Source organism: Phoca vitulina, unplaced genomic scaffold (assembly GCF_004348235.1).
Source record: "Phoca vitulina isolate PV1807 unplaced genomic scaffold, GSC_HSeal_1.0 scaffold36, whole genome shotgun sequence".
Taxonomy (NCBI): Eukaryota; Metazoa; Chordata; class Mammalia; order Carnivora; family Phocidae; genus Phoca; species Phoca vitulina.
In genome coordinates this window covers 14458764-14479866 of record NW_022589739.1, presented here as the reverse complement: position 1 = coordinate 14479866, position 21103 = coordinate 14458764, and the positions used below count along the sequence as shown (strand labels likewise).

The window sequence follows — 21103 nt, the reverse complement described above, 5'->3', positions numbered from 1 at the left end:
CTCAGGTCATGATCCCAGAGTTCTGGGATCAAGCCCCGCATCTGGCTCCCTGCTCAGTGGGGAGCTTGCTTCTCCCTCTCCCTCTGCCGCTCCCCTTGCTGCTCCCCCTGCTTGTGCTCTCTCGCTTGCTTGCTCTCAAATAAATAAAATCTTTAAAAATAAATAAATAAAACCTGTCTGTGCCGCTCAGAGCTTTGTGACCCTGTGCAAGTTCATTTCTCTGTGCTTTAGTTTCCTCATCAACATACTAGGGATAATAATAGAACCAAGGTTATAGGGTGAGAGTGAGGATTAAAGGAGATACTGCATGATAAATGGCTAGTGCCCAGTAAATGTTAGCTGTTGCTTTTATTCTTTTCATCTTATATTTGCATTGTTCAATATCCTAGCCACTAGCCGCCTATGGCTATTGAACATTTAAAATATGACTAGTCTGAATTGAGGTGTACTGAAAGCGTAAAATACACACCAGATTTCAAAGACTTAGTATGAAAAAAGAATGTAAAATATTTAATGAATTTTATATTGATTACATATTGAAATGATAATATTTTGGCTATATTGGGCTGTATGAAGTATACTACTGTTAATTTCAACTGTTTGTTTTTATCTTTTTTAATGTGGTTTCTAGAAAATTTAAAATTGCATAAGTGGCTTGCATTTGTGGCTCACATTATATTTCTATGGCACTGTTGATCTATAGGATAAATTTCTAGAAGTGAAACTTTTGAGTCAAAGAGATATGAAAGAAAATTTGTCACTCTCTATTCAAGGTGGTTGTACCAATTGATACTCTCACTAAGAGTGTATGAGGGTCTTTATCCCATACCTTCCATATTATCATTTTGGTCTTTGCCAATCAAATAGGTGAAAATGTTATGTTTAATCTGCACCTGTTTTGTAAGTAAGGTTGAGGATCTTTTCATTTATTTGCATGATATTTGTTTTCCCTTTCCTCAGATGTCTGTAAAAGGTTTTGTCCATTTTTCTCTTGGGTTGTTGCTCTTTTTCTTAGTGATCTGTGGGAACTCTGTATATGTAAAAAATAGCTCTTGGTCATCTGTTTTGCAGGTATTTTCCCCCCATATCATCATTTGACTTTGACTTTATTTATATTTTTCCATGCATGGTATTATGATATTTTTTCCATTTTGGGGAAAAAAAGTTATTTTGGCATTTGTATTGGTATCATATTTCATTTATAGATTAATTTAGGAAGCTTCAATATTTTTTGAGTCTCTTTATTCATGAACAGGATGTATCTTTCTATTCTTTCAAGACTTCTATTACATACTTCAGTAACATTTTAAATAATTTTTAATAGGTCTTTCATATTTCTTTTAAGAATTTTTTTTTTTTTTAGAGAGAGAGAGAGAGCGGGGGAGAGGGAGGCGCAGAGGGAGCATGAGAGAGAGAATCCTAAACAGACTCCATGCCCAGCGTGGAGCCCAAGGCGGGGCTTGATCTCACGACCCTGAGATCATGACCTGAGTTGAATGAAATCAAGAGTCGAATGCCTAACCAACTGAGCCACCCAGGCGCCCCTTTTCATATTTCTTTTAAAGTTTGTTCATGGGTATGTTTTGTTGCATGGATTTTTCTGTTATTATATCAGATAGGGATTGTTTCTGCTACAGGTTCGGAAAACCCACAAAAATGGTTTAAGCTGATAGGAGTTTATTTTTCACACATAAAGTCCAGAGGTAGGTGGCTGCTGGCAGGGTTCTGTAGCTCAGTGTTGTTGGGCCTTTCATCTCTGCAGTTTTTTTGGCCTTTCTTTCAAGTGTGAACATCGTATAATGGTTGTACCTCTAGGCATCATATCCATATACAAAGGCAAGAAAAAATGGGAAAGGAGAAAGGCTAGGCGTTTTTTCTCATGTTTTATAAATTTTCATTCATAGGCCTTTAGAGCCTATGGATAGAATCTTTTTTGTGGCTTGGAATGTGGGAACATCACTCAGAGCAGTTTTTGGTTTTGTTTTTTTAATTTCTGCAGGAACCAGGAGTTTCATTGACTGGGAGCAATTTCTGTGTTAACTGAGACCTCAGATTTGAAAGTTTTTAATACCCCAGAAGAACAGACATGCTTCCTCAACACCTTTCTATAATTAGTGGGCAGAACTTCTATTCTGTCTTTCCACTGATGGTGGGGGTGGGGGTGGGGGGAGTCTCAGATCTCCCAATTTCCTATGTTCCACATGGGCATTACAACTCAAAAACCAGATAAATGGACAGTTCCCAAACCCTGGGCAGTCACACCATCAGCTCACAGCATTATGTCACTCTGGTTTTCCTATTTTCCCATTGCCTGGAGTTTCCCTTTTCTTCTTACTAACTAAGCTATGCATTTTAGATAATGTTTTTCTGACATTAGCTAACATTTTAAGGTGTCTGTATAAAGAGTAAGAATTTTCAGGTCATCTAGTCTACCATCTTGTTTGGCACAGAGCTTAGTACATAGTACATATTCAAATTTATTCTTTCCTTCATTCACAAGGCAAAAGAGGGTAGTCCTGTCATATATATGGTAGAAGTCATTATAGATATTCTCTAAGCAAAGTCCCTTCTAACTTTGAGATCCTATGAATTATAGAAATACATTTTCTTGCTTTTCTTTGTTAACTGTTTCTAATGTCTTGTTGATCAAGCTACTTGGCAAACTGGCAGCTTAATGGAATGTATTTTCATTCATTAAGTACTGAAAACACATATACTGAAATGTATATGTAATAATTAACATGCCAATTATCTTTCCTGATACAGACTTTATCTGGTGTGACATATATTCTACTTTATATCTGAAAAATAATTTCTTCTTTATTGCAGAACTACTTTATAATGCTAAAATTTTATAGTATCAAATTTTACGAATATCCATGATTTCTTAGATTATCTTTAGTATATAGTTATAGATCTAAGAGTATGATTGGATACTATGGCATATGCATATTAATATGTTGTCATTAATGATGCCCTGATATATTTTACTTGTGTTGTTATTAAAGTGTACTTCTAAAAGTGAAAATAATACATGATCATTTTTTTAATTTTAATTCTATTTTTTTCAATTATTTTATTTTTTATTTTTAATTTTTTTAATTTTATTATGTTATGTTAGTCACCATACAATACATCATTAGTTTTTGATGTGGTGATCCACGATCCATTGTTTTCGTATAACACCCAGTGCTCCATGCAGTACATGCCCTCCTTAATACCCATCACCGGGCTAACCAATCCCCCCGCCCCCCTCCCCTCTAAAACCCTATTTGTTTCTCAGAGTTCATAGTCTCTCATGGTTCATCTCTCCCTCCGATTTCTCCCCCCCCTTCATTTTACCTTCCTTCTCCTAATGTCCTCCATGCTGTTCCTTATGTTCCAATAATAAGTGAAACCATATGATAATTGACTTTCTCTGCTTGACTTATTTCACTTAGCATAATCTCCTCCAGTTCCATCCATGTTGATGTAAAAGTTGGGTATTCACCCTTTCTGATGGCTGAGTAATATTCCATTGTATATATGGACCACATCTTCTTTATCCATTCATCTGTTGAAGGGCATCTTGGCTCTTTCCACAGTTTGGCTATTGCGGACATTGCTGCTATGAACATTGGGGTGTATATGGCCCTTCTTTTCACTACATCTGTGTCTTTGGGGTAAATATCCAGGAGTGCAATTGCTGGGTCATAGGGTAGCTCTATTTTTAATTTTTTGAGGAACCTCCACACTGTTTTCCAAAGTGGCTGTACCAACTTGCTTTCCCACCAACAGTGTAAGAGGGTTCCCCTTTCTCCACAACGTCTCCAACATTTGTTGTTTCTTTCCCTGTCCATTTTTGCCATTCTAACTGGTGGTATCTCAATGTGGTTTTGATTTGAATTTCCCTGATGGCTAATGATGATGAACATTTTTTCATGTGTCTGTTAGCCATTTGTGTGTCTTCTTCAGAGAAGTGTCTTTTGATGTCTTCTGCCCATTTTTTGACTTATTTGTTTTTTGGGTGTTGAGTTTGAGAAGTTCTTTATAGATCTTGGATACCATCCCTTTATCTGTAGTGTCATTTGCAAATATCTTCTCCCATTCTGTGGGTTGCCTCTTTGTTTTGCTGACTGTTTCCTTTGCTGTGCAGAAGCTTTTTATCTTGATGAAGTCCCAAAAGTTCATTTTTGCTTTTGTTTCACTAGCTTTTGGAGATGTATCTTGAAAGAAGTTGCTGTGGCCGATGTCAAAGAGGTTACTGCCTATGTTCTCCTCTAGAATTTTGATGGATTCCTGTCTCACATTGAGGCGTTTCATCCATTTTGAGTTTATCTTTGTGTATGGTGTTAGAGAATGGTCGAGTTTCATTCTTCTGCATGTGGCTGTCCAATTTTCCCAGCACCATTTATTGAAGAGACTGTCTTTTTTCCATTGCATGTTTTTTCCTGCTTTGTCAAAGATTATTTGACCATAGAGTTGAGGGTCCATATCTGGGTTCTCTATTCTGTTCCATTGGTCTGTATGTCTGTTTTTGTGCCAGTACCATGCTGTCTTGGTAATCACAGCTTTGTAATATAGCTTGAAATCAGGCAACGTGATGCCTCCAGCTTTGTTTTTCTTTTTCAACATTTCCTTGGCGATTCGGGGTCTTTTCTGATTCCATCCAAATTTTAGGATTGTTTGTTCCAGCACTTTGAAAAATGTCATTGGAATTTTGATCGGGATGGCATTGAAGGTATAGATTGCTCTGGGTAGCATAGACATTTTAACAATGTTTATTCTTCCGATCCATGAGCATGGAATATTTTTCCATCTTTTTGTGTCTTCTTCAATTTCTTTCATGAGTGTTCTGTAGTTCCTAGAGTATAGATCCTTTACCTCTTTGGTTAGGTTTATTCCAAGGTATCTTATGGTTTTTGGTGCTATTGTAAATGGAATCGTTTCTCTAATTTCTCTTTCTACAGTTGCATTGTTAGTGTATAAGAAAGCAATGATTTCTGTGCATTGATTTTGTATCCTGCCACATTACTGAATTGCTGGATGAGTTCTAGTAATTTGGGGGTGGAGTCTTTTGAGTTTTCCACATAAAGTATCATGTCATCTGCGAAAAGAGAAAGTTTGACTTCTTCTTTGCCAATTTGAATACCTTTTATTTCTTTTTGTTGTCTGATTACTGTTGCTAGGACTTCTAGTACTATGTTGAACAATAGTGGCGAGAGTGGGCATCCTTGACGTGTTCCTGATCTTAAGGGAAAGGCTCTCAGCTTTTCCCCATTGAGGATGATATTCACTGTGGGTTTTTCAGAGATGGATTCTATGAACATGAGGAATGTTCCCTCTATCCCTATACTCTGAAGAGTTTTAATCAGGAAAGGATGCTATAAATTTTGTCAGATGCTTTTTCTGCATCAATTGAGAGGACCGTATGGTTCTTCTCTCTCCTCTTATTAATGTGGTCTTTCACATTGATTGATTTGCGATTGATTGAACCACCCTTGCATCCTGGGGATAAATCCCACTTGGTCATGATGGATGATCATTTTAATGTATTGTTGGATCCTGTTAGCTAGGATTTTGTTGAGGATTTTGGAGTCCATATTCATCAGGGATATTGGTCTGAAATTCTCCTTTTTGATGGGGTCTTTGCCTGGTTTGGGGATTAAGGTAATGCAGGCCTCATAGAATGAGCTTGGGAGTTTTTCTTCTGTTTCTATTTTTTGAAACAGCTTCAGTAGAATAGGTATTATTTCTTCTTTGAATGTTTGGTAGAATTCCCCAGGGAATCCACCAGGCCCTGGACTCTTGTTTTTTGGGAGTTTTTGCTCACTGCTTCAAATCTCGTTACTGGTTATTGGCCTATTCAGGTTGTCAATTTCTTCCTGTTTCAGTCTTGGCAGCTTATAGGTTTCCAGGAAGGCCTCCATTTCATCCAGATTGCTCAGTTTATTGGAATATAGTTGTTGATAATAATTTCTAATAATTGTTTCTATTTCCTTAGTGTTAGTCGTGATCTCTCCCCTTTCATTCATAATTGTATTAATTTGGGTCCTTTCTCTTTTCTTTTGGTAAGTCTGGCCAGTGGTTTATCGATCTTATTAATTCTTTCAAAGAACCAACTTCTAGTTTTGTTGATCTGATCTGCTGTGTTTCTGGTTTCTAATTCATTGATCTCTGCTCTAATCTTAATTATTTCTCTTCTAATGTGTGGCTTAGGCATCGTTTGTTGCTTTTTCTCTAGTTCTTTAAGGTGTAGAGTTAGTTGGTGAATTCGGGATTTTTCTATTTTTTTGAGTGAGGCTTGGATGGCTATGTATTTCCCCCTTAGGACCGCCTTTGCAGTATCCCATAGGTTTTGGACCAATGTGTTTTCGTTCTCATTGATTTCCATGAATTGTTTAAGTTCTTCTTTGATTTCCTGGTTGACCCAAACATTCTTGAGCAGAGTGGTCTTTAGCTTCCAAGTGTTTGAATTTCTGCCAAATTTTTTCTTGTGATTGAGTTCCAGTTTTAAAGCACTGTGGTCTGAGAATATGCAGGGAATAATCTCAATCTTTTGGTATCGGTTGAGACCTGATTTGTGACCCAGTATGTGCTCTATTCTGGAGAAAGTTCCATGTGCGCTCGAGAAGAAGGAGTATTCTGTTGTTTTAGGGTGGAATGTTCTGTATATATCTATGAGGTCCATCTGGTCCAGTGTATCATTCAAAGCTCTTGTTTCCTTGTTGATTTTCTGCTTAGATGATCTGTCTATTCCTGAGAATGGAGTATTGAGGTCTCCTACAATTAACATATTGTTATCAATATGACTCTTTATTTTGGTTAACAGTTGGCTTATGTAGATGGCTGCTCCCATGTTGGGGGCATAGATATTTATAATTGTTAGATCTTCTTGTTGGACAGACCCTTTAAGAATGATACAGTGTCTTTCTGTGTCTCTAACTACAGACTTTAGTTTAAAATCTAATTTGTCTGATATAAGAATTGCTACCCCAGCTTTCTTTTGAGGTCCACTGGCATGGAAGATGGATCTCCATCCCTTCACTTTCAGTCTGGATGTATCTTTAGGTTCAAAATGAGTCTTTTGTAGACAGCATATGGATGGATCCTGTCTTTTTATCCAATCTGCAACCCTGTGCCGTTTTATGGGAGCATTTAGGCCGTTCACGTTGAGAGTGATTATTGAAAGATAGGAATTAATTGTCATCATATTGCCTGTGAAGACGCTGTTTTTATAGATTGTCCCTGTAACTTTCTGTTGTATATCACTCTTGGGGTCTTTCTCCTTTTATAGAATCCCCCTTAATATTTCTTGCAGGGCCGGCTTAGTGGTCACATATTCTTTCAGTTTCTGCCGGTCTTGGAAGCTCTGCATCTCTCCATCCATTCTAAATGACAGCCTTGCTGATAAAGTATTCTTGGCCGCATGTTCTTCTCGTTTAGTACCCTGAATATGTCTTGGCAGGCCTTTCTGGCTTGCCAGGTCTCTGTGGATAGGTCTGACGTTATTCTGATGTTCCTCCCTCTGTACATAAGGAATCTCTTCCCCCTAACTGCCCTTAGGATGGTTTCCTTGGTTCTAAGATTTGCTAGTTTTACTATTACATGCCAGGGTGTTGGCTTGTTTTCCTTGATCTTGGGAGGGGTCCTCTCTGCCTCTAGGACACAAATGTTTGTTTCATTCCCCAGATTAGGGAAGTTCTCAGCTACGATTTGCTCAAATATATCTTCTAGTCCTCTCTCTCTCTCCACTCCCTCCGGGATTCCAATAATTCTGACATTGGAACACTTCATGGTGTCACTTATTTCTCTGATTCTATTTTCATGGATTCTGAGTTGTTTTTCCCTGGCCTCCTCTTTTCCCTTTTTATCTATTAAATTGTCTTCCAGGTCACTAATTCGTTCTTCTGCCTCAGTTACCGTAGCTGTTAGATTATCTAGATTAGATTGGATCTCATTGATACCATTTTTAAGTTCTGCCAATCCAGCTTTCATTTCTGCCCTTAGAGACCCTATGTTGCCATTAATTGATTTCTTCATTCTAGCTATTGTCTTCACAATTGCTAGCCTGAATTCCATCTCCGACATCTTGGTTATATCTGCATCCATTTGTAAATCTGCAGCATAAGTCATAATCTCTGAGTCTTTCCTGTTTTGGGGGTTCCTCCTCCTAGTCATTCTGTTGATGGGTGGTTAAGGGAATATATAGAGTCCAAATTATTGACCAGAACCCAAGCAAGATGCACCTGTTTTCTAGGGACCTTAGGGCTGCTGGCCTCTTGTTCTCCCAGCCTGTCTTCTGGGGGAGGGGCCTGCCATGCTGTTATTCAGGCAACCCTATTTGGGCAGAGTTGCCCTGCGCCCCTGTGGCGGGGGATGGGCTCAGTGGTAACCAGTTTTGGGGGCTTTTGTTTTCTGGCGGCTTTCCCTGGTGGCTTTCTGCGTCTCTTCTGCAAGTCAGAGCAGAAGAGACCATTTTCAACCCTCTGCCTCAGAGCAGAGAGATCGCAGTCTGTTCTTCAGTGAGCTCTCCAGGCCACACTATCTCCATTTCTGTCTGTGCTGCTATAAACTGCAGCGTCCTGGGTTGTGTGCCCCTCCGCAGCGCCCCCAGTCCTGCCTCCAGGTCAGGGCACATCTCTGCCCTTTGTGCTTCTAAAACCGCCAGCCGCTCCCAGTTCACAGGCATGACCCTGCCGCTCTGGTTTCGGTCCCGGGGTCTGCCCTAAAGTCCTTTCCCCGCTGCTATCGGTCTGCGAGTCTGTGCCCGTCCCCAGCGCGGGAGGCTATCGTGCACCAGCGGTGTAGGATCCCCACGGCCAGGCTCCCTCCCGCTGCCATTTATCCTCCGATATCTGCCAGCGGAACCACGGCTACCCACTTGGTACCTCGAAACCAACTGCCTGCAATATTCTGTTTGTAGAGATCCAGATCTTCTTACATCTCAGGCTGATTTCGTGGGTGCTCAGAGTGGTCTGATAGATATCCAGCTCAATTCCGGGGACCAGTTGGAATAGGGTCCCCTACTCCTCCACCATCTTTTCTCCCCAATACATGATCATTTTATTGAAGAGTACCTGTAGCATCATTATCATCAACATCCTTTGGTATTAAGTTGGTCCCATGTTGATATTTTCTACTTAATTAATTTGGGATGCTTCTTTATAAAGCCAAATATCTCTACTGTAGCTAAAAATATCTGGGCAACATTTCACGTACTTACAGCTGTATTTACCTCTCATCTAGGTTTATTGGGAAACTGGTGCTCAGATCACATCTCCTCATGATAAAGAAATTCTGAAATGTATCGAAGAATGTGTGGAACCTTGGAATGGTTCCTGGAATGATAATTTAGTGGATACCAGCCCACTGAAGAGAGATCCTCTGCAGGACATTTGCAGAAGATACATGGAAGATCTTAAAAAGATCTGTTTTCACAGGTATCCAAATGGGAATGTAGGGATAGCATTACCATATAATAAGATTAACAAATAAATAGAGATAAAAATGTGTTGTCTGTTCATTATATTAAAAGTATAGCTAAATAGTACCAATCACCATAGTTAAAAGGTGGAAATAACCCAAATATCCATCAACTGATGAATGGATAAATAAACTGTGGTATATCTATACAATGAAATATTATTCAGCTGTAAAAAGAAATACTGATACATACCACAACATGGATAAACTTTGGAAACATGCTAAGTGAAAGAAGCCAGTTACAAAGGACCACATATTGTATGATTCCATTTATATAAAATGTCCAGAGAAGGCAAATCTACAGAGACAGAAACAGACAGAGGCTAGTGATTGCCTATGGCTAGGAGGAGTGGGAGTGTTAGGGGGTGGCAGCTCTGGGGTAGAGTTTCTTTTGGGGATAATGAGAATGTTCTAAAATTGATTATAGTATAATGGTTGAATAACTCCGTGAATATAGTGAAAGCCACTGAGTTGTACACTTTAAATAGATGAATTGTAGAGTATATTAAGTACTTCTTAATAAAGCTGTTAAAAAATTATAGCTAAATATATGTATTCTCTATATGAGATTAGGAAATTTCCTCTAAAATTTGATTTTGCCTTATTTCCATATTTTCATAACTGTTCCATAAATAGCTAACACTATTGCTAGAAAGCCGTTGGCTTGCTGAGTATCTGTTCTTCATCCTAAAAAATAAATTTTAGCTTCTTCTCTATAGCTTATTTTAATTATATCACAAGCACCAAGTTTTATGATATCGATTGAATAATTCTTTTCCTTTACAGGGAATTAAACTCAAAGACCACCTTGAAATTTGTACATACATCTTTCCATGGGGTTGGACATGACTATGTGCAGTTGGCTTTCCAAGTGTTTGGTTTTAAGCCTCCAATTCCAGTACCAGAACAAAAAGATCCTGATCCAGACTTTTCTACCGTTAAATGCCCAAATCCTGAAGAAGGAGAATCTGTGCTGGTATTTTTTTTTTTCTCTATTTAAATTATTATTAGTGTATTAAACTTCATCAAATAGAAGTCACTGACAACTCAGACATTACTTACAAAGACAGAAACCACCTTCGTGGACATCATTTAAATTCTATTGGAACCATATATCCTGTTATATTTGAAATCTCTGTGGTGGATATCCCTACTTCTAGGCTTATTTTAAATTTAGTCAAACTGTATTCCTTCTCAAATTTATGTCAACTAACATAGTGCCTACATGTAGGAGTATTAACATTGAATTTAACCTCTGGAATACAGTCTGGTGATTTGGCTCACTGTTTCAGGAACTTTCTTTGAGACTGGCAGAGAAAGAAAAAGCCCGCGTAGTGCTAGCCACAGATCCTGATGCGGACCGGCTGGCAGTGGCAGAGCTTCAGGAGAAGTAAGTAACGCTTCAACTTCGAAAAAGAGTTTTTGATTTTAAGTCTTACAGGCTCATTGGAAATAATAAAAAAATAAGAAAGTAAATTTCCTGTAAGTCCACTATCCAAAAATAACCCCTAGGTTGATATTTTGACATTTCCTTAAGATATATTTGTTTTTATAAAATTGTTATGCTACATATATTTTTATATCTTGATTGTTTTCCACTTAATATTGTACCGTGAGCATTTTTTTCAGTCCTTAAATATTGTTTAAAATATAATTTTTAAAAAGGCATGATAGCCCAACAGATTGCTTTATCAATATAATCATTTTCTAATCTTGGTCCTTTGGATTGCTATGTATTTTTGCCCTTATAATGTTGTGACAAATGTCCTTATATAGACAGGACATCATATTATAACTTTTCTCTCATTAAGTAGGAGAACAATAGTTACAGTGTAATAATTTTTCAACAGACATTGTTGCCATTTCTACCCTAAGTTCACTGCTGGTGAGCTAGAAATAATCCTAAATGTTTTCTCAAGAATCTCATATAATAGCTTTTGGATTTTCCTATGTGAGGGATGGTAATTTATACGTTTTAGGGTCAAGAAATTTTAATGAGAAGTTACAGAAGTCTTGACTTGAATCTTCATTCTCTCTACAGTGGTCATTGGAAAGTTTTCACAGGGAATGAATTGGCAGCTTTGTTTGGGTGGTGGATGTTTGATTGCTGGAAGAAAAATACATCAAGAAATGCTGATGTGAAGAACGTTTATATGTTAGCCACCACAGTCTCTTCCAAAATTTTGAAGGCAATTGCACTCAAAGAAGGATTTCATTTTGAAGTAAGAACAGAGAAAATCTGCATGCTACTTTTCTCAATCAGTTTCTAAGTGTATACATTAAAGCCATCTCCCCGCCAAAACTGACTTGTATTGATTTGATTTATAATCCCCCCTTTTTTTTTAATTCTGTTAACACTTGCTTAATCTTTTGACAGTTTAGACACCTTGAGCCAAGTCCATCCATCCAGTATGTGAATTTCTGGAACTGAGATAAGATATTCTTTAAAAATTGCATTAATGCTTATTATTCCATACAACAAAATCTGGTTTTCATACTGAGAAAATCTGGCTCCTAGTGACCTCATCAGTAACATAAACTCCATTCCAAAAAATTGTAGATATCATCAACCATTGTTTAAGCTCTTCAAGTTCAGTATTAAGAAACTTAGTCTTCTAAATTGTAAATTAAGACCCAATGATTCTACATCCAAAAAACAAATAATAACTCTCTCTCAGCACAGATCATTAACTTTCGTGAGCCTTAGAGAGTTAAGCTGACAATTTTTATAGCTTCTGGGACTGATGCCAATTAAATTGCTTTTCCTCCGCCATCTTTGTCAAGTATCAGTGCAAATGTCACACCTGTGGGCATTTTTCTTGAGCCACAGCCAAGCTACAGGTCTTAACACTAATTGGCTGAATAAAAGAAAATTATACCTAATTTAATGAAATAGAACTTTCAATCTCAGGCTTTAAAAAAAATACAAATAGCAGGGTGCCTGGGTGGCTCAGTCCATTAATTGTCCAACTCTTGATCTCAGCTCAGGTCTCAATCTCACAGTTGTGAGTTCAAGCCCTGCATTGGGCTCCACACCCAGCGCAGAGCCTACTTTAAAAAAAAAACAACAACAAATTGCTAAAGAGAAAAAATTGAAAATTTATTCAAGCCCAAGATTCTGAATTATGGTAATGTTAACATTTTCCTCAATATCTATGGCAAAAAAAAAAAAAAAAAGTATAAAGAGCACAAAAGAGAAACAAGAACATGATTCTAAAGACTAGTATTATAAATTTGCTTCCTTGTGTTTGTTGTTGGTTCTGGGGAGGGTAGCAGAGGTTTTGGTTTTTATTTTTTCCCCACTGAGGAAGTAGAGAGGTGAATTGGGAATCCTAAGTTAGTAATGGTGAGCTCTAGAATCGGTGTCTATTACATGCTCTTTCTGTTGACTCTAAAACAGTTCATGTCTTTAAAGTGAATAGTAGCTCATCCGATGAAAAGTCCTCGAATCCAATTATGAAAGCAGGGCTTAGTAACTTCCTTGGTTTTAATTAGTCTATGGTATTGTGGTAAGGAACACTTGATTCAAGCATACACTGTGATAATGTTGAAAGTACATCATTAAAAAGCTTTATGGCCTTTGATTACTCGGGGGGACTAAATCACAACCTTCATAGGTTCTCTTATATTAGTACTTATAATACAGCCCAAATGACAGTTTCTGAGAAGCAGTGTAAGTGACTCCTGGCTCCATCTCATACATACAGCATAGTCTTGGGCAAATTCACTGAGCCTCTGAGCCTCTGTTTCAGCAACAGAGTTTTTGTAAACAAACAAAAAAACAATGATATAAAGTGCCTGTTAACGGTGCTTGATAAATAGTAGATGATCATAATATATGTGTGTATTTATGTTACTTTGTGACTATATGGATCACCACTTACAAATGTTGGATTATATTTGGTATAAATCACCTATTTCTGTGCTCAATAAATAGTAGGTTATCAGTCGTGGCAATATGAATCCAAGCACTTCTGGCTATGTGCTCACCATGATATAAATCTGTGTGGACCAAAAACCGTAAGAGAAGATCACTATGAGAGTGTTACGTGCATTTAGTGACAGGCCTTTCTCTAGATATATTTATGAGGAGTCACTTAACTAGAGTGGCCTTCTCTGCATTTCAGGAAACATTACCAGGTTTTAAATGGATTGGAAGTAGGATAAAAGACCTCCTGGAAAATGGGAAAGAAGTCCTTTTTGCATTTGAGGAGTCGATTGGTATGTAGTAAATATTGAAATCTTTGAAATTTGATGAGAGCATTTTTTAAAATGTAGTATGTCTATGAAGAGGAATTTTTGTCTTCTGGTTTTGCATTTTGAGTTGTAAAAACCACAGAGAACTCAGAAATATGTAGATGCATTTTTCATGGTGGGGGGGGGGAAGACCCTTAAAAGTCCCCTAAGTACCTTTAGTATCACTGGGTTTCATCTATTAGTAGGCTCTTAAATTCATTGGTTCTTCTGAAGAAATGTAAAACTATTGAAATTATTATAGGCTTAAGTTTTCCCCTTTTTAAATAACGTGTGGCTCAGTCAGTTAAGCATCTGCCTTCGGCTCAGGTCATGATCCCAGCGTCCTGGGATCAAGCCCCATCTCCATCCGGGCTCCCTGCTCAGTGTGGAGCAGGGAGCCTACCCACTGAGCAGGGAGCCTGCTTTTCCCTCTCCCTCTGCTCCTCCTTCTTGCTCCTGCACGCCCTCTCTCTGTCTCAAATAAATAAAAATCTTAAAAAATAAAATAAAAATAAAAATGTGTTTTAATTCTTAGGTTTTCTGTGTGGCACTTCAGTTTTGGATAAAGATGGGGTGAGTGCAGCCGTAGTTGCTGCTGAGATGGCAGCTTACCTGGAAACCATGAATATAACATTGAAACAGCAACTGATTAAGGTTTATGAAAAGTAAGTTCTATTATTATGAATTTCTCATTTCAATTGCCAAATTTCTCATTTTTTTGGTCCTACTTTTAGCTTTCTAAATTTGGTTTTGAAAATAATCAGTCCTTTCTAAAAAGTTCAAAAACTGAACTAAAGACTGCCACTTTCTACATAATACTATAATAGGCTTATCTTTATTATATACTTCTCTGAAGAGTTATCTGAAATCTGATTTTAACACTTTAAATCTTTGTGCAGATATGGTTATCATATTTCAAAAACTTCATATTTCTTGTGTTATGATCCAAGTACCATCAAAAGTATATTTGAAAGGCTTCGCAATTTTGATTCTCCAAAAGAATATCCAAAATTCTGTGGGACATTTGCTATATTGCACATACGGGACGTTACCACTGGCTATGATAACAGCCAGCCTAATAAGAAATCAGTAAGTACCTTTTTTTTTTTAAGTTTTTTAACAATTTGTATTACTTTGTACTATAGTAAAATAGTGGAAGTTCAAGCCTGTGAATGTCTTTGAAACTAGGATCCATTGCTTTTCTCCAGAGCAGTTATAATCCCACTAACAGGCTCCCTGCCTCTGATCCTGTCCTCCTCTCTCCCCAAGTGTATGCTCCTCCCTGGAGGGTGGGGAGGTGGGAAAGAGAATTAGACAAAAAGAGAAAGGAACAGAGAGAGGGAGAATGTGTGATGTTGAAAATAAAGTCTGAAAGCCTTTTGTTTCAAAGCTCACCATTACACCTTTCTATTTGCAACTTCCCTTTTCAACCTTAGTCCCTATACCTGCATCCAAATAGAGCAACTTACAGTTTCTTATATGCATATGTTTTTATTAAAAATTTCTGTATTTGGGGACACCTGGGTGGCTCAGTCGATTAGTCGTCTGCCTTCGGCTCAGGCCATGATCTTAGGGTCCTGGGATTGAGACCCAAGTCAAGTCGGGCTCCCGGCTCGGCTGGGAGTCTGCTTCTCCCTCTTTCCCCCTGCCCCTCCCCTGCCTCATGCTCCCTCTGGCTATCTCTCTCTCTCAGATAAATAAATAAAATCTTTAAAGAAATAAAAATATAAGTTTCTGTATTTTTGCTCAAGCTATTTCCCCAGTCTGCCTCTCCTTCCTACTGCTGCAGGTCCACATCTTAGGCATTATTTAAGACTTCAGGCAGATGTCACCTCCTCCACATACCGTCCAGGTCCCATAATTAGATATCTTCCTCCTGAGGTTTCATTATATATTGGGCCTGACTCTTGTCATTTATCACTTTCTATTTTATGTTATCATTGTGTTGTGCATGGCAGATCCATTTCTGACATACCTCCATGCCTGTCAAAGCTCCTGCCTACATGGTAGGGGCTCAACAAATATTTAAATGCCATAAATTGCTGATCATATCTATTTGGTTATTGTTAGGATTATTAGCCTTAATTTCCATTTACAATGTCCTGATGTCTCTGATGCTAGGGGCATAATGTATTTTGGGAAGTCTGCAATTTCTTGCATAGAATATAGCTCATATTCCTTTTGTGTCTATTCATCTAATCAACAAATATTCGTTCCCAGTTACTGGTATCTATCTTTCTATCTTTGTAAACTACTTGAAGAGAAGAACCAAATTTTTTCTTCTTTTTATTTCACTAATGTTGTTGTGCTTAGAGTAGTTCTTGGTGTGATGCTTTTTTCCTATTAACTCCCTTTAAGGTTTATGATATTCCTTATTCAGAGTACTTTTCTATCTGTTCTCCATAGATGCTTACAACAATTTTATAAGGCAGGTACTGTAGACATTGTTAATTTACCCCAGCAGTCACACAGTAAGTGTCAAAGACCTCCTGAGTGTTTTCTTCACACTCCAGATTGCTTTCTGTGTGTTCAGCAGGCATTTCTCAAAGCCCTTCGGTGCTACAGGTATAGGCACACCGGAGAAGGAGCAATGAGAAAGGCACTGTTTCTGCACTCAAGAGTCTAGTGGGGAAATGGAAGTAAGCAAGGATTACTTTACAAAATGATAAAAGGACCAGGGGGTGCATAAGGTGCCATGGAAGAGCATAGATGCTCAGACCTGGAGGCTTACAGAAGACATTCTAGGGGACTTCTGTGAGCTGAGTATGAGTAAGAGTTATCCAGATGGCGGAGGAACGGTGAGTATTCAGGCAAAGGGAGCAGCAAGTGCTAGGTCTGGAGGTAGGAAGGCATGTTCTCGTCCAAAGAACCACAAAGAGTTCTGTACAACTGTAGTGTGGAGTTCAAGGAGGAATGGCACGTACGGTGGGTTAGAGAGAGGCAAACTCCCAGGCGGGAAGGTCAGTTAGTACTCTGTTTCAGTAATAAGATGAGACATGATGGGAGCCTGAATTAAATATAGTAGCAGTAGTGATGGAGAGAGTTGGACAAAGTTGAGTTAAATAAAGACTAGAATAGACAGGACTTGCTAGTTGATGGTCTGTGAGTGAAAAAGAGGGGAGGAAGGTCTCTGTCTTAAGCAGCTGGTGTATGGTAGTACCACTAACTGAGGGAGGGGTTTCAAGGAGAGGACCAGGCTCTGGACACCTGATGAAAGGCACCACCTCTGTCCTAGTACAACCACCACAGTTCCCCCAAGATACCTTCACAGACTGACCTGTGGTCCAGGAAGGGTACTAGTATGAATCCGTATGTTCAACGTCAGTAAAGCTTCATTTCCTTTTTTAACTTTTAGGTAAAAAATATAAAATTTTTTTGTACCCCAGTGGATTATTTTGCCTGTCCTCTAGGACACGTGCACTCTGCTTTGGAGATGATTGATAAACTGTCTATGAAAATGCTTCGAACTTATAAAGCCCTTTGCAAATGTAGAGGCAGTTTGGACTTTGGTACAGACAGACCTGGCTGCAGCTTCTCGCTCGGCCCCTTTAGCTGGTGACCTTGACCAGGTCATTTACTCTTTTTGAGCCATGTCAGTAAATTGGCAGTAATATTTACCCTGGAAGATTGTTGCTGAGGCCTGGAGCTCGTGTGTGTGAGGTATATAACCCAATGCCTGTATGATTATAAATGTTCAGTAAATGGCGTATTTATAAATTATTATGCATGGAATCTTTTGTATTTTATAATTTTCAAAAACTATTTTTAATTGTAAAAAACACATAACAAAATTTACCACTGTAACTATTTTTGAACATGCAGTCCATAGTGTTAAGTCTGTCTACCTTGTTGTGCAGGAGATGTCCAGAACTTTCTCATCTTGCTGAACTGAAACTCCATACCCATTAAACAGCTCCCCATTTCCCCCTGACCCCACCCCTTGCCAATGGCCTTCTACTTCCTGTTTCTGTGAATTTGACTCCTTTAGGTACCTCACATAAGTAGAGTATATTTTACAGCTCTTGAAAATGAAAAAAGGTACCGAGTGTAACTCAGCTGTTGTTCACGTTGTGCATAGGTGCTGCCTGTAAGTAAAAACAGCCAAATGATTACGTTCACTTTTCAAAATGGCTGCGTCGCTACTCTTCGGACAAGTGGGACAGAACCAAAGATAAAGTATTATGCAGAGATGTGTGCATCCCCCGAGCAGAGGTAAGAATTGGCTTTTTAAATATATATACACATATATATTTAGATTTATATATTTATATATATATTTATATATATAAGGAGGACAGGATCAGAGGCAGGATATATATAAATTTATATATTTATATATATATTTATTTATATATATATATATAGGCTCTATTGAGATAAAATTCACATATATACAGTTTACCCATTCAAAGCATACAATTCAGTGGTTTTTAGTATATTCAGAGTTGTGCAAACATCACTACAATCAAAATTTTTTTTACTAGAACAATTTTAGAACATTTTCACCCCCTCAGAAAGAAGTCCCATACCCATTAGCAGTCACTTGCCATCTTAGCCCTAGGCAACCACCAGTCTACTATCTGTCATTATTGACTTGCTTATTGTGGACATTTCATATAAATGGAATCATACAACATATGGCCCTTTGTGACTGGCATCTTCTACTTTAATGTTTTCAAGGTTCATCCGTGTTGTAGCATGAATCAATTTATTTTTTTTAAAAAATTGTTTTCTTGGCCTAATACTATTCTGTTGTATAGATATAACACTTTTTTTTAATCCTTTTATCAGGTGGTGGACATTTGGGTTATTTCCACATTTTTAATATTACAAATAACCGTGCTACAAATGTTTGTGCACAAGTTTTTGTGTGCATGTTTTCATTTCACTTGGGTCTATATGTAGGTGGAGAATTGCTGGGTCACATGGTAGTTCTATGTTTAACTTTCGGAGGAACTGCCAGACTATTTTCCAAAGCAGCTGGACCATTTGGGAATTGAATTTTAAAATTTTAGTGAATTTTTATTACTGGGAAGGTTTTGTGAGCTTTAACTATTATATGATGAACATAAAGAAATGATCAACAAATAATTTCTTTATTTCTTATATCTATTGTGATTTGACTTAATCTGCCCAATTTATTTCCTTTTAAGAGTATGAATTGCCACTAAATTGACTTTAATAAACATATTCAAAGGCTATTTAAACTTATTAAAAGTAGTACCTTCTATAATGTCACTGATCAGTATATTTTGGGGAAAGAGATTTTTTAGAATTGCCTTCCGAGTCCAAGGTACATTATTTTGTATGTCCCTAAATCTTTGCATTTAAGAGTAGATTTTATTCCCTTTGGGGGCAAAAAAAGACATCCTGAAGTCATTCAGAGTAGAGTTTAAAGGAAACCAAATTGGGTAATGCTATATTTGATTAAAAATAAAGGATGATTATTAAGGTAATAACAAATGACCATGAAGGCAGTTGAAAAGAGGCTTTCCTAGAAATGTTTTGGGCAACAGCAGTGATGCCTTGAAGCACATACGTGTAAATGTCCATTTATTTTTTAAGCATCTTATTTTTTTAGTCCCATCACCCCTCTGTATCTGAGTCATGCCATATCATCCCATAATATCTATGGGTGTTCTTCAAAGTATTTCAGGAAGCCATTTTAGCATAATACCTGGTATTGGTGTTCTGGACCATTAAATTGCCTGACCCAGGAGAAAAATCTGTAGATACACCAAAACTCATCCATGTATCGTGTACCAAGGAACTCCCTTTAATGCAGTTCAACTTCAGTTTGTGATCATGGTGTTTTCTTGTGTGTGATTTTTCCCCCCCTTTGGTCTTGTTTTGTTTTAACTGAGTGAACTTCTTTTTGGTTTACAAAGTGTTTAATTGTCCCCTTTTAAAATTATAACAATTTAAACAAAATTTTAAGTGATGAAAATCAAGACTTTCGAAACTCTTCATCTTTCTCTTCAGCGACACTGCCTTCCTAGAAGAGGAATTGAGGAAACTCATTGAAGCTTTGATTGAGAATTTTCTTGAGCCCAGTAAAAATGGACTGATCTGGCGTTCTGTTTAGTGCTCACCAGTACGCCATGACTTTGCACCGGCACATAGAACAGAACAACCCGGAACTCCATGTGTTGAAATCATGTTAGCGTTCTCTATCTCATCTGGCCAAGTATCTTTGTACTTTGATTTTCTTTCCTTTGGTGGGCTGACGCAACAAACTGTATAAATTCGAAATGAAATGGTCTTGAGAGAAAGGATTCAAATTTTTTCATAATCTTGAACAAATGTCATTGCATTGAAAGTATTCTCGTAGCACGTTGTTCTTCCTTTAACAGAAAAAAAAACCCCAATATATAAGTGAGTTTTCTTATTGAAGTGTGATTAAGCTTAGTTCCATATTGTAATTGTGTATAGCACGGTTTTTTTAAAAGGCAGATAAATGTTATATAGTTATAGAGTTAGTTAAGGAAATTAGTCTATAAAATTGACAAGAAAATGGCATTGCTGCCAGCATAGTGTGAGAAAGTGTCATTATTACGTCATAGGTATTAACTTACAAAGTAGAGTATTTGAAATCGGGTATTAGCATTTCTAGCTTAGAACAGATGTTACCATATGTGGTTTCAGGTGCTCTTGGTGCAGTGTAAATTTATTGTATGTATTTAAAATTCTGACGTTTACCAAACGTGAAACAATAGTGGCCATGCTCCTAGTGGCTTCGTTCTTGTCACATTTCTTGGTGCCTTCTCAGGGTATGGTGTGAATTAAAACAGTGTTCCTGCATGGAATATAATTTAGTCAGTTAATTTTCAGACAGTTATTTCAGACCAAACTACGTAGGTGCTTCCCCTCTATATCAGATCAATTTGCCCCTTTAAAAATCTTATGAATGTAAATAAAAATCCTAATAAAATCAGACTCAATGTAACTGTGCTTAAGGATCTTCTTGTAAGAATTAATGTCAATAATACAGCCTTCAGGTAAAGAAAAAATCTGAACTGAGAAAGGAGCTCTGAATTTATTTAAAAATCTGACTTTGGAATTACATTTTTATAAGTAGATTTATTCCTTTATCAGATGAAGTAATGCTAATTTTACTAAGAAATAAAATATCCAGATTTTAAGGTGTTATCTAACACTAAAACTACATGTTTTAAAACTAAAGTCCAGTTTATTCTAATATCATGCTGGCTACTGTAGAATTTCTGATCCCAAGAGTATTTCTCTTTCAATGTGGAAAAAAATTTTGCATATTTTTTTCAAGTAGGCTCCATGCCCAGCGTAGAGCCCAATGTGGGGCTTGAACTCATGACCCTGAGATCAAGACCTGAACTGAGACCAAGAGTTGGAGGCTTAACTGACTGAGCCACTCAGGTGCCCCTCA

The 21103-nt window shown here is 37.6% G+C and overlaps 1 protein-coding gene across 3 annotated transcripts in view; it reads left to right on the top strand.

Moving 5' to 3' along the window:
• The window catches only part of PGM2L1 (phosphoglucomutase 2 like 1), a 53239-nt gene extending 32483 nt beyond the window's left edge, over nt 1–20756 (top strand). For all 3 annotated transcript variants that reach the window (XM_032426946.1, XM_032426945.1, XM_032426944.1), the window contains 9 exons: nt 9229–9422; nt 10252–10441; nt 10758–10855; nt 11507–11687; nt 13593–13686; nt 14237–14366; nt 14601–14790; nt 17780–17913; nt 19684–20756. In XM_032426946.1, coding sequence (XP_032282837.1) covers nt 9229–9422; nt 10252–10441; nt 10758–10855; nt 11507–11687; nt 13593–13686; nt 14237–14366; nt 14601–14790; nt 17780–17913; nt 19684–19786 — 1314 coding nt within the window. In that variant the 3' untranslated portion in view covers nt 19787–20756. The remainder of the gene's footprint in view (nt 1–9228; nt 9423–10251; nt 10442–10757; nt 10856–11506; nt 11688–13592; nt 13687–14236; nt 14367–14600; nt 14791–17779; nt 17914–19683) is intronic.
• Nucleotides 20757–21103: the final 347 nt, after the last annotated feature.